The 13,782-nt window shown below is 35.5% G+C and overlaps 1 protein-coding gene across 8 annotated transcripts in view; it reads right to left on the bottom strand.

Annotated features, from left to right (window-relative positions):
* Positions 1-13,782, bottom strand: part of Vav (Vav guanine nucleotide exchange factor) — a 384,489-nt gene that overhangs the window by 155,274 nt on the left and 215,433 nt on the right. For all 8 annotated transcript variants that reach the window (XR_011334865.1, XM_069839772.1, XM_069839777.1 and 5 more), the window contains one exon: positions 4,107-4,238. Coding sequence is in view for 7 of the 8 variants with exons in the window: in XM_069839772.1 (XP_069695873.1) it covers positions 4,107-4,238 (132 nt within the window). In the remaining variant the exon portion in view is untranslated. The remainder of the gene's footprint in view (positions 1-4,106; positions 4,239-13,782) is intronic.

Below are 13,782 nucleotides of genomic sequence, written 5' to 3'. Positions count from 1 at the left end.
ATTATATAAGATAAGATGGAGTGGAACATTAGTAATTCTGATACCCAGAAACATAAGATGACGATGTGCTGGTGAAAACTGCTCTTCTGTGTATATAGCGTTCTCAAAATGTAATGTAGGTCTCTGCAGCCCATGTTTTTTGACATATCATAAGAAATGTTTTACCTTACGACAGAAATATGTGAAAAGGACACCAAAAATTAATATAAAATGTTATGTTAGGAAAATGTGTTGTTTTGTTCATATATTGTGACAATAATTTGTGATTTACTATACACTTTCGTATAACTTTTGTGTGAAAGCACACTAAAGGTGATTCTAATGTCTCCTATAATAAGGAAATTATGTATAGTATCTTTGTTCAGATATTGTGAAAGTATTTTTTTTTTTATAATTTGGTTGTTAAAGTTCACTGAAGTTCAATAAATTGATTGTAAGATGTCATTACAAGGAAATAAAAAATTATTTAAGATTTGACAATATATTTATATTTTTTTTATTTTATTGTGTTATTTTAAGACGCTGTATCAACATCTCAGGTTATTTAGCATCTGAATGAAATGAAGGTAATAATGCCGGTGAAATGAGACAGGGGTCCAGCACCGAAAGTTACCCAGCATTTGCTCGTATTGGGTTGAGGGAAAACCCTGGAAAAAACCTCAACCAGCTAACTTGCCCCGATCGGGATTCGAACCCGGGCCACCTGGTTTTGCGGCCAGACGCGCTGACTGTTACTCCACAGATGTGGACTTTGACAATATAATAACCTAGTGTTATCATATGGTCATAACCTGTAAATCCACATATTCCCATTAACAATGAAAAACAAAAAGCATTATTGTGTTCAATTACATCCATTTAATCAGTCTATAACAAAATATACAAAAAAAAAAAAAATTGATGAAAAATAATTCAGGCTCTTAAGAGTTAAATATCGTATTTAAAAAAGCGTTTTTGTTGAATTAAATATCGTGTTTCAACAGTGTTTTTGTTTAAATATCGCGTTAAAATTAGTGTTAAGTGTTTTCATACACTTAGTGTGGAAAGTGCATCAATGATTTGTAACTGCAGTGTGAAGATATATTTACAGTGCAGTCCAAATCTCCTGATGTTTGGGGTGTGTTTACTTATACCGCAAAGCCAGTAACTACAATACTGCATTACTGTGTACAGACATTCGTTGACGCCGCTTGTAAAACTAATACGTGCACTCAGACAAATTCTTCGTGACAATGTCTCTACATATGATTAGGTTGAATGACATTTTTCTGAATGTATAGACACAAGAATCACATTTCTACGCCAAGTGGTTTGCATTTTATGCATCTTAATCACGTCCCAGCTGATACATGATTTTATGGTCTTCCAAGAGTGATGTTTACACAGCTGCGTGTTGATAAGAAAGAGTTTCGAAGCAGCAAGACTATTACCTGTATCCATTCAGCAACATAATCATCCGGTCAAAAATAATTATGAAGCGAGAGCTGAGAAAGCCAATTCGATTTCTATTTGCTTTGTGTGTAGGTATTCAATGTGCTTTGTGTCTGTCAGTGAAAAGTGCAAATCAATAACTCGTCTGTTATAATTATAACCATTTTCTGTGTGTTCTTATTAGTTTATTACTTTATTTGTTTATTAGTAATATAAAATTCAATTATGTGATTCAGTAAGACCAGTACTAGTGAAAGTAATAGATCCAGTGAATATAGTAGCAAAGTTTCGAAAATTATATTTAATGTCTACAATTTCTTCAGAAAATATTCGTCCGAAGAAAACAGTATTATTGTAAAAATCTTAACTTTTCTAAGTATCAAGAACTAACTGCCGAGGAGTGTTCAATAAGTGTATCAACCATGTCACCATGTGTATGCAGAGAAGTGCAAAAAGCAGAAACACAGGTTGCTCAGATTTTGTTCGTCTTGTCTAGAAAACATAATACCTAAAACAGCGAGGAATTTAAATGACTTCGTAAACACATCATTGGGTTTTCCCTTGGAATTACAAAGATCACTTTTAAGGTATGCTTTTAATACATTATTTAGTATGCATGACATTGTTTTATTATTGAGAACAGAATCTATTTTCAACACTGGCCACCCATCCTTCCTGTCAGGCGAGTTTGCGAAACATCAGGAGATTCGGACTTTACTGTAGTGTCCATTTTCTACTAGGAGTTTCGAACAAAAATTAGAAATTATCCAAAGAGGTAGATCAACACCAGTGCTAAACAATCTTGTGAAAGAATCAAATAAAGTAACATGACAATTTAAATAACCATGGTATGGAGAGTACACGTGGTTATGTGGTTGCCTGAAAACTAGTAAGTTGTATTGTTGACTGACTGACTTACTTATAAACGGCTTTTAAGGAACCTGCAGGTTTACTGTCGCCCTCACAAAAGCTCGCCATCGGTCCCTATCCTGTACAAGATTAATGCAGTCTCTATCATCATATCATATGTATTATTCACTTTACCTTTTATTATTTTTATGATCCTATAATAAATATTTTTTATGCTAGGCTGAACAGGCGGATTGATCTTTGAGACAAGGTAAGAAGTGCGTGCATTGTATTACCTTCAAAAACTGTAGCTAATAGAGAATCTGTAACTTTGTAACATTGAAAACAATTTCAATTAGTAGTTGCGTGATATTAAAATCCCTTTGTTTTTAAATAACTAACTTGTTTACATATTACAAAGCTGGCTTACATTTAAAATATATTACCACAATTGTCACTGTCACACTATAATTAGAGTACCGAAATAAATTTACATCTTCAATAGAAAGGTTGTAAGAAAACTGCATATTATAATGTACAGTCAGGTAAAGGTAGACAAGCGGACTAGAAAGAAGAGAGAAATGATACGATAAGTGCCGTCACCACTAAACAGTGTAAATCTATCTATAATTCTTAAGTTTATCATGAAAGAGTCTTGAGGTAGAGTAAATACATTGTTGTTGTTTTACTGAATGGAAACACTTTGGAAAATGGTACACATCGCTACTGAGACAAAGCTTCTTCTGATTAATTTCAGTTACCATTCTTTTTGTAACACCACAATATACATATCAAAATAACTGGCGGCAATACATTAACTGAATATCCAGAGTAAGATTTGCTAAGACAATTTTGAAATTACAAACCATCAGGGAGAAGAAGACCCTATGAAGAGATAGAAAGAAAACTTTTGTACACTGTAACAGTTCTCTTAGTACTGTAACATGCCTGGATGATGATTATTTCTTAAATTTGGCTTCATTAATTAATTCATTCATTTATTCAGTGTTCTGCCCAAGTACAGATCTTTCATTGCAAACCCAGCTTTCTCTAATCTTTCCCATTTTCTGCCTTCCTCTTTGTCTCCTCATATGATCCACATTATCCTCTTTATCATTTTTGATCCTCTTATCATCTGATATCGCCTTCTGCCCCGAACTCTTGTCCCATTCACCATTCCTTCCAGTGCAGTAGGCAGTTTCTTTCAGTCAGTGACCCAATCAATTTCTTTTCCAGATTTAGCTTGTATTATTTATAGTTTTCTGAGTTATATTTTATGAGATTTATTAACGTTTTAGTATTATATAATCCACTCTTGTTACTGGAAGTGATCACCAGTATTTATCTCATATGCACTTACTAGTTACTTGCCAGATATTATTAAGTATTATATGATAAATACGAACAGACTGACATGGTAAATTTGCACAAAAATACAGCTATAGTCAGATATAACACCTCTTGCAGTGACACTATACTCGTTTTTTAAGAGTATTTGAAGAAATACTTTAAATTTCCTCCAAAGAATTTATCTCTACTGGAAATCACAATGTCTTTGTCTTGTAACCATGTATCTGTAATTTCACATAGCAATTTCATATATTTGGTAATTCTGTTAGAATATTTTTTCTGAAGGTTGCTTGTTACTGGGATGATGATGATGATGATGATGATGCTGATGCTGATAATGATAATGATGATGATGACTCATAGAATTAAGACGTGATCTTTAGTGTAAGTTTTAGTAATTTATAAAGCAAGAGTCAATGTAACAAAATAAATCATCTCAATCTAAAATATATATTCTAACAGATAAAAATACTTACTTCAAACTGAGAGCATAAATAGTTTCATTAGGATGGGTAGGCCCTTGTGGTCGAATGCGCAACAGATATGTACCATTTGCGTGTCTGTCGAGCAAGTTGGTTGCCTTTTCTCTACCCATATTTCCAACAAACCTAGAAAAAAGAAACCTGTAAATCCGTATCTTTATTGAAGAGTTTTAAAAGTAAAAGTAATTTTTCAAAGCCTCAAAATTAATGTTATGATAAAACTACGCAAAAGAGAGAAGGAAATGGCCAAATTTGTAAAGAAAATGTATCAGCACACAGAACTCTGTCTATATCACATTTTTAGCCAAGAAAGCATCACTGTGCCTGAACATTCAGTCTACTCTTCTCACTTAGCTCCTTGTAACATTCATCATATTAAGAAATTCAAATCCGTGCTCTAGACCATTCTACATCTGTAGAAGAGGTCAAGACAAAACATGCAGCAGTGTGCAAATGACCAGGGAATGCATTAGTATGTATTAAAAATATATAAAATAAGTAATATATCATCACTGTGTCTCCAAAAGCGGCTATGTGCACTTTTTTTTTTTTTAACGAAACTGAATTATGTGCATGGGAAGGAACAGAATGGTCTCCAGAATTGTTGTTCTTCAACATTATACATGTATGTGAGTCTTGCAAGGTCTTGCCTTCGTATGAGAAAGGGCAAATTCGGTTATGAGCATAAGAAAGAAATTGTTCTTGCAAAACAGGCTATGTACACAACCAGGGCTATGATGCACATAGCCGATGACACATCGTTTTGTGACCTTGCCATGCACTTAGCACTTTCTGTGTAATCAGAGATGCTTTGATGCTAGAATGTTGTAATAACAATGACCTAGTACCGAGTTTATGGATCTGAGAGTTAGATTATTAATCTATAGTCAACCATGGAGAGTAAAGGGAAACTTTTAATAAAAATTAGCTCCTGATACTTGTTCAACTGAAGAAAATTTCGGCAATGGGAATCATAATAGTGTAACGTAAATTTAAGTATATATCTATTTCAGTACAATTTCACTAATAGGCTACATTTTTGTTAACTTTACTTAGTTAAAGTAATTAATAATACAATTAGGATTTTGAAAATGCATAACTACAAGTGCAATATTAAAATAATACACAATATTCAGATGATAAAAATTATCAGGAGTTGAAGAGAGAAAATTATTACCGATATCTTGCTCACATAAACAGAAAAAAAAAGTTTTAAAAGAAGCTCCATGTCATCAAATTGTTGAAAATGCTCGAAAAATCTTATGAAACATTTTTGTCCATAGATTCATGGGAAAGACAAAAGCAATATATTGTGGCAACTGCGCTGCAAAGTTCTCGCCGCGTCGCGAGTTGAATGCGCGTCTAGCAGAAGGGAGGGCGAGCGGGAAGACAGGCAGCGGAGAGAGGAAGGCCAGCTTCAGTGGGCACTGGGTGCGGTGTAGAGGGGGAAGAAAAGCAACTGCGACCGAGCAGAGAAAGCCAGAGAAGTCTCCAGCAGCGCAATCCTCTGACGTTTGTAAAAACTTCGGGAAACAGTACATTCTGGAAAGTGTGATTTAGCAATAAATAGAAGGGCAAGTGAGCCGCACAGTCAGTTTAGATTGGACAGCCAGACAGTTTTGTGAAGCAGCAGCGAATGGGCAAGGAAGCCAGTCTTCGAGACCGTGGTTCGACGCGAGTGAACTTGAGTAACTGTGGCAGCGTCCAGACAGAAGCAACGCATCCGGGAGTCTTGGGTTCGGCGTGCAGTGGACTGTCACTGAAAGTCTTGGGTTCGAAGTGCACTGTGGACTTGAGTGAGTGAGCTAGAAGAGCTAGCCAAGGCAAACAAACTGAGAACTGGCAGTTTTGTTGTACATAGTGCTTTGTGAACATTAGTTGAGATTAGGAGTACACTGTTGTCCTTCTCAATAATCCACGTGAATTGTCATTGTCGTCTGTGGAGTGAATAACGAATATTGTGTTGCTCTGTTAAGTGGAATACCCATTGTTGACGGGTGTGTTATTAAAGTTTAGAAGTAAAAACCACATTGTTGTTTGAATTAAAAGTCACAATATAATTAATGGTCTGGTAGACTTACAACCAATTCTGGGAAGAAGAAAACACAGTGAGAGGATCCAATCAAGCAGTATGGATATTACTTTTATTTAGCTAGAGAAGACAGGATAAAAGTGAAAGTATGCAGAAATTTCTTTTATCAACATTGGGGCTTAGGAAAATTGTTTTAAATATTTGGTTAAAAGATAAAATATAGGATTAGTGAAAGAAACTGGTTAAGTTGTCCTATCGAAATGAAAAAGAAAGGCTCAGAAATCTCAGGTGTTTTTTTTTTTACTTGGTTATTTAATGACGCGTATCAACTACGAGGTTATTTATCGTCAATGGAATTGATGGCAGCAAAATGATATTTGGCGAGATTAGGCCGATAATTCGCCATGGATTACTTGATATTTGCCTTATGGTTGGAGAAAACCTCGGAAAAATCTCAATCAGGTAATCAGCCCAAGTGAGAATCGAACCTGTGCCCAAGCGCAACTCTGAATCGACAGGCAAAAGTCTTAGCCAACAGAGCTATGCCGGTGGCTTCAGGTGTTAAGAGGAAAGTGTTGAGGTCAGATTCTGTTATCACATGGTTGGATTTTATCCCTAAAATATCCAGTCACTATTGCAGGGCAACAAGTTCAAGGGTCTATGTAAACTCAGATTTTAGGCCTGTGGTGCGAAAAAAACGTGTGTGTGTGTGTGTGTCTGTGTGTGTGTGTGTGTGTGTGCGTGCGTGCGTGCGTGCGTGGAAAGGAAAACATTTTGCGAGATTTTGAGGAGGCATAGAATTTCGATATTCAAACCTACAATGGACCAGTGTGACACATGTGTTGCATTTAAACAGGGTAATCTGAAATGGTGGCAAGACTCCAGAGCAGCGGGTGGACGCATATCTCTACCATGTGGAATCCTCGCATCGGCAGGAGAAATCGGGGCAGAGCTGCAACTAGATGGGCCAATCTCTTCAGGAATGTCATGGGTGTGCATTGGTCCAGGGTAGCAAGAAGCAGACGCGAATGGAGAAGTCCACAAAAGATCTTGTCATGACAAAATGCTGACAGAAAGTGCATATTACTCAGTGCCGATAACTTGTTAGAGTTAATATTCCTGATGTGACAGTGTCTGAACGAGTGCCTGTGCTAATAGAATAGGTAACAGTGTAGAAGCGAGTGTGTGTGTGTACGCAAGAAGAATAGGTGTTGAAGCAAGTGTCGGCTTTAGCAGGGAAGGTTGTAGCGATAGTTTGAAGATCGTAGGAAAGTGTAGTATAAGAAAGGAAACTAGTACAGGTGTGAACTGTGAACTAAACTTATAACTCTTGTGGACTAGCTCACCACATGAATTCTAAACTGAGCTCTCCCTTTCTAGGAGGCCTTAGCCCTTCACGGGACAAAATAGGCTCATTCATTCATTCATTCATTCAATCTGAATGAAGATTACAAATTACACATTCAGAAAATGCTCGTAAAGCAGAAGAAGCCGTTTCTTCAGCATCTGAATCTATCCTGGTGGTAACAATGGATGTTCAGTGTGTTTGTGTTATGTCCTATATTATTTTTAGTTTCAAAACAATATTAATTTTATATATTTTTGTCAGTAAATCCAAAGATGTCCATCTGTATGTATGGTATGAAGGTGAAGGAAGAACAGGAGTGTCTTATGCCAAACTTCTGCAACAGATTGCGCAGATGTAACAGTCTGTATGTGCTTACCACTTCTCATTTGTTTTGCATCTAGTCATACTAGTCTGTACAAGCTTTGCTGTGTTCAAAATATTATTTTTATGTGAATTAGTAATTATAAAAAATGGATTCGTCCTTTTCTGATCCAGATGCAATGCGGAATAATATATAGTCAATGAAGGTTGCTGATTTAAAAGCAGAACTGAAGAAAAGAGGTGGAAAAACAAGTGGAAACAAACGCGAATTATTAGAACGGTAGATTAAACTGTTTGTTATGGCAACAAATTGTTTTACTTTATTTTTGGGTTACAAATTGAGTGAAATTATATTACACAATGTTTTATGAAAATGTATACTGTATATTCCGTATCTATTTTTTTAGGTTAGAAGCTTATATGAGGCTTCATACCCAGAAGACGTCAGTGTCATTGGCTGTTACCGGTAGGCCTACTTTAGATCTTCCAAAAGTGCTTGATGGATTTCAAGATATTGCATCAGCTCATCGGAGTGAAATAAATCTGTCAAGTTTTGAATTGATGAACTACTTTATTTTCAGAAAGTCAGAAATTGATGGTTACTCAGTTTCGAATTATAGATCATTGTGTGATTCAGGTTATAGGTTATTTAATGACAGATTCATTAACTTCATTAAATGCTATGTAAATACCAGTGCAGTGTTTATAATTAGTCAAGTAAAATCAGAATACACAAAAAACAAAAAATATGAAGTGAAACTAGTATTAAATAAGTCTAGTATTATATAAGGAGCAGACTGTGAATGTGTTGCAGGAGCAGGTCCCAAAGCCAGTTGTAAACATATTGCTGCTCTGTGTTATGCTTTAGAGCATTTCTCCAAAAGTGGGGAAATAAAGTGTGCTCAGACTTGCACCCAAGTTCTGCAAACCTTTCATCGACCAGCCAATAAGAAAAGAACACGAAGTCCTATAAAAGCAGAAGATCTACCACTAGCTCCAGATGCTCAGATGCCTTGTCATGAAGTGAGGCCTCTAAGTGGAATAAATCAAGAAGGTTATGAAAATTATGTACATAAACTCATTCAAAGTTCAACACATATATTCACTTTTCCATATGCTGTAAAAAAAGAGCCCGTTCCACCGACAGGTGTGCAGAAACATTAGTTGCTGCTGATGAGGTGAAGAGAGCGCAAGTGGAAAAAACAACGCAAGAGCAGTCTCAACAACATTTGTGGTACAAAGAAAGAGAATGCCGTTTAACAGCTAGCAATTTTGGCAAGATCTGTCACACGAGGGATCCTGAGAAACTTGTTCGACAATTAAGAATGAGATCAAATTTTCAAAATAGTTATATGAAGTGGGGTCTGCAAATGGAGGGTTTAGCAAGGATGAGATTCGAAGAAATTACTGATAATCATGTTGTAAGGTGTGGACTAATAATTCATCCAGAAAAGAGTTACCTAGTAGCCTCTTGTGATGGACTTATAGGTAATGAAGGGGTTCTAGAATTAAAAGGACTTCCAAGCCAGAAAAATAAGATTTCTGTGAATGCAGTGCCATACCTGGAAATGATACAACGGAATGTCGTACTAAAAAGAAATCACAACTACTTCTATCAGGTTCAAGGACAGTTGTATATAACAGGACGATAGTACTGCTGCTTTGTGGTGTTTACAGCAGTTGACATGCTTATCATAGAAGTCGAGAGAGATAATGTTTTCATACAGGAAATGTCATTGCAACTAGATAAATTTTACAAGCAGTATTTTGTCCCATCACTTTTGTTTTAAATTTTGAAACATTTTTCCTGTTCACTTAAATTGACTCCTGTATCTCATGGCTTAATAATGTGTCAGTGTTACTTAGTTTCAGTGAGATTACCTATATAAGAGGTATGCATGAAGATATATAAATGAAGAGAGTTACATGAAAATATGTGGTTTATTATTGTTATTTTATAATCTGTCATGGTGTAAAATGTATTGTTTGTTTATTTTTATTACTAAAAACATGCTTGATATGAAAAGAATGTAATTTTATAGAGTTGATGCAAACAGTATGCTGTGTAAACTATGACATCTTGACTTTACAAAAATATAGCCATGGTTTCGTTTAAACACATTCTGGCACCAAAAAAAAAAAAAAAAGCTTACTTTGCTCCTTCAGTCCAAAATTATTTTCTTCCTGTTAATATTGGAAGTCCTTAATATCAAGCTAAAAATTTATATATTATTTTAAATTACAATGTAGTGGGTAATACAGTTTGCATCAATTCTATGAAATTATGAAAAGGACATAAACACGAATTGAATTTTGGAAATCAAAACTACAATACGAAAAAGATTATTATAGCATGGCAAATTACAACTAGCTGTATTTGAGAAAAGTCTAAAATGCAAAGGAATCAAACTTCCACAAGAATAAAAATCACTAACAAGTATGTTTAAGAAAACTTCAAACTTTTGTCATTTATAGGGCTTTTTTTTTTTTTTTTAAATATTAATTGATTTTCTAGGTACTGAAACTACGTAAGTTAAGGTAGATTTATATTAAGTATTTTTTAGTAATTTGTGTTTTTGTGTCCAATCTAATTATTCTATTGATTGATGAAATAAAAATACATTAAGACTAGGCCTAATATCCTAAACCATAATTTTGCAATAAATTTAACACAAGAACACAAAAAATACATCACACTAACATACGAAAACAAAAACACACACAAAATTGCAACCTCATTCAAGAAATTAAATTACAACATCGCATACAGAACACATAACACTCTACAAAAACATCTCAACACACAAACAACACAACACAACACAAACAAACAAACAAACAAACAAATACAACCACACAGGCGTATACAAACTCAAATGTAACACCTGCAACAACTTCTACATAGGACAGACAGGCAGATCGTTTCAAACACGTTACAGCCATAACAAAATTACAAAACACCTCCACATATGCAGAACACATCACAAATGCTAACCACACCTACAGAGACATCAACACAGACATGGAAATACTACACATCCAACCAAAAAGCCAGAAACTAAACACACTAGAACAATATGAAATATACAGACACACAAAAACACACCCCAACGAAATTCTCAACACACAACTCAACTTCAAAACACACACACTCTTTGACTCTACACTGTACCACAGGAACACACCCTCACAGGAAACAGAACAAGTGGCGCCAAGACCAACAACGACCAGTTCTGAAGATGACCCATAAATAGGTCGAAACATGTAAATGAGGTACATTGAAATTTAACATAGGAAAGTCTTACCATACATATTCCGAAATAAATTTAACTAAACTACAGATGATTTTACACAGAACACTTTCATTTTACATCAGTGCTCTTTCATTATTGATTTTCTGAAGTTGCAGAGCATAATATAGCAGACAAATATTATTCTGCTGGATAAACATATTTTGCTGTACTGCAGCTTTGATTGCAGAATTTTGTAAGTTTTTCCAAGCCCTATTGCCCTTTCTACATGGATCATATTAGAGGCAATTCTCCTTGTCTCGATGTTTTCTGACGGGGAAAATTGTTTTTTCCCCCTTCAGAAAAGGTGGAATGTTCAGTGACACACAAGGACACCTCGTCCATAAGAGCTGCAGCACTCCCTGCTTTGACAGGAAAATAATAATATTTGTTTTAATTTGTAGACGAATTGTTACACCTTTTATTGGTAAATTGCTTTATATTTCATCTGGCCGGGAATATGTACTATTATCTTATGCATAATCTTTTTGCGCGTCGACTGTATTGGAATTGACACTGCATTCAAAGTCATCCTGGGATCTGCAGGGTGGGCAGCTCATAGAGTGTCTCTTGCTTGGTCAGGGGGTAGAAAGGTGAAGGGAAGCAGAGGGAAACTGCCGCTGTTAAAACCCATATTTTGCTGCAGTGGCTTGCAGAACCAGGTGACAAGGGAAGATCTTTCCTCCACTCCCACATAGCTATTGTAATGCTACGTCAAATGGATTCTCTATTCTCTTGAAACTTAATGACAACATTTTTATTTTCTCTTCACATACTTATTGTTGTAGAATCTTATCGAGTTAATACAACGAAATTAATATTCTTTTTTGCCTTACTGTTACGTATATATCCAGTCTCCAGTAGAATCTTAGGATTTGCCTTAACTCAAAATGATTGCACAAATAAAATCATTTTGATATAGTATGTAAAATACGAAAGGGACTTCTTTTCCAGTTTTAGAACATTGTTGACCATCAGTATATTTGAGTGTTGCTTTGGTGTGACGTCTTAGTACCGTAACTTAACCAGTGCAAATGTGCAAGCATGAGAGTGTGTGAATTACAGAATATTAATTTCATTTTTCTCAACTTTCCCTCGCGGAGAAGATTGATGTAATGAAGTGAAATTACAGGGTCGTCCGTTACCCCACTTAAATCTTACTCAAGCTTCATCCAGCCGAAATACTGCGTATATGTAAGGAAGTATAACAATGAAATTTACGCTAAGCATTTGTGGTTACGTGGATGTCAACAAAAAAAAAATTCTGTATTTTGTTTTTCTTGCCTCCTCTTCGGTGATTATACTGCATAGACTAGGAGTGGTGTGACAGATTTAGGACATTTGCCCCTAAAACTTAAAAAGCACGAAACTTTGCAGTCTCACCTGAAAAATGTTGTTTCATTGGCTATGTTAGGAAAAACTAATATTACTGCGCAATTAAGTGAAATGAACAGAACAAACATTCTCAAACATAATCAAGAAATGAGAAAAAAATCGTGAAATTATTTAAAAAAAATATTGATTGTATCAAATTTTGTGGCCAATATGAACTTCACCTTAGGGGACATGGTGAGAGCCGCCACTGGTGACACACCTTTCACACATAATAGATCTTGGATGTTGAAGCCTCTGTCAGCCATTACTGCATCTCCTTCTTCCAAGAGATCTAATAAGCCAGATCGTATAAATGTCTATCTGAAATAGCCCCCCCCCCCCCCCCCATATACATCAGAAATGAAAGAAATAAAACCTATCAGCACTTTAACTGTATTATAGTTTTTGTAATTGGAAAATGTTGCTTGCTGGGCAGTTGGATTTTTTGGTCTCATTATAGACACCTCAGTAGTATCTATAATGACCCTGGTTGCGGGATATTTTTCCCTAAATGCAGGTGGGACATGTGAAAAAAGAAGTTTTCTTATGAAGCCATATGTTCAGCTCTTTGAATTGACTGTACATAAAATTTATCCACACATTGAATATTTGACCCACAATATTTTTACTTATACCGGTACCAAATGCTAGGCCTAACTCAACATCTGGCTTGTTAGTTCTAAGTTTCATAACTGTCAGAAGAAAGCAATGTTCTGGTGAAAGGGGGAACACTTGTAATTGGAAACGATTTTCCCCAAGAGCAGCAAACACTAAATTAAAATTATTTCTGTTGGCGAAGGAAGTAAAAAGCAGCACAGCAGCTGGGTTACACATGACCCTGTTAATGTCTAGGATGCCACTCTGGTCTGTCTGCATTCCAATATTTTGATATTCCACCACTACAGAAGAAGGTTCGTTCTCATGATCACATGGTAGTTCAATTTCTTCGTAGGCAGATATCTGACATTCTATCATTTCTATTTTTCCTGGTTCTTGGGTGGGAGATCTGTCCAAGGATTTCTTCCTACTCTGAAACCTCTTCTCCCTTGTTGTTTGTTCTGTGGATCCCGATCATTTAAATACAGATGGAACGGCGTTCGATTTGAGTCGTGGTCTTTCTCTTAAAATATAATAATAATAATGTTACGCAATGTAAACTGACATCGCCGTTTTATAAATGTAATTATGGTTCCTTAATTAGAATTAATGAACACCACTTACCTAATGAAGTGGTAACGAAATCTTCCGTCTTAAAATGATGAGAGCAGACCTTAATATTCCTTATCACATTTTGTTTTTTTAAGT

Source organism: Periplaneta americana, chromosome 11 (genome assembly GCF_040183065.1).
Source record: "Periplaneta americana isolate PAMFEO1 chromosome 11, P.americana_PAMFEO1_priV1, whole genome shotgun sequence".
Lineage (NCBI taxonomy): Eukaryota > Metazoa > Arthropoda > Insecta > Blattodea > Blattidae > Periplaneta > Periplaneta americana.
Note: the sequence above shows the minus strand (reverse complement) of the source record. Positions and strands in the feature narration are given on the sequence as shown.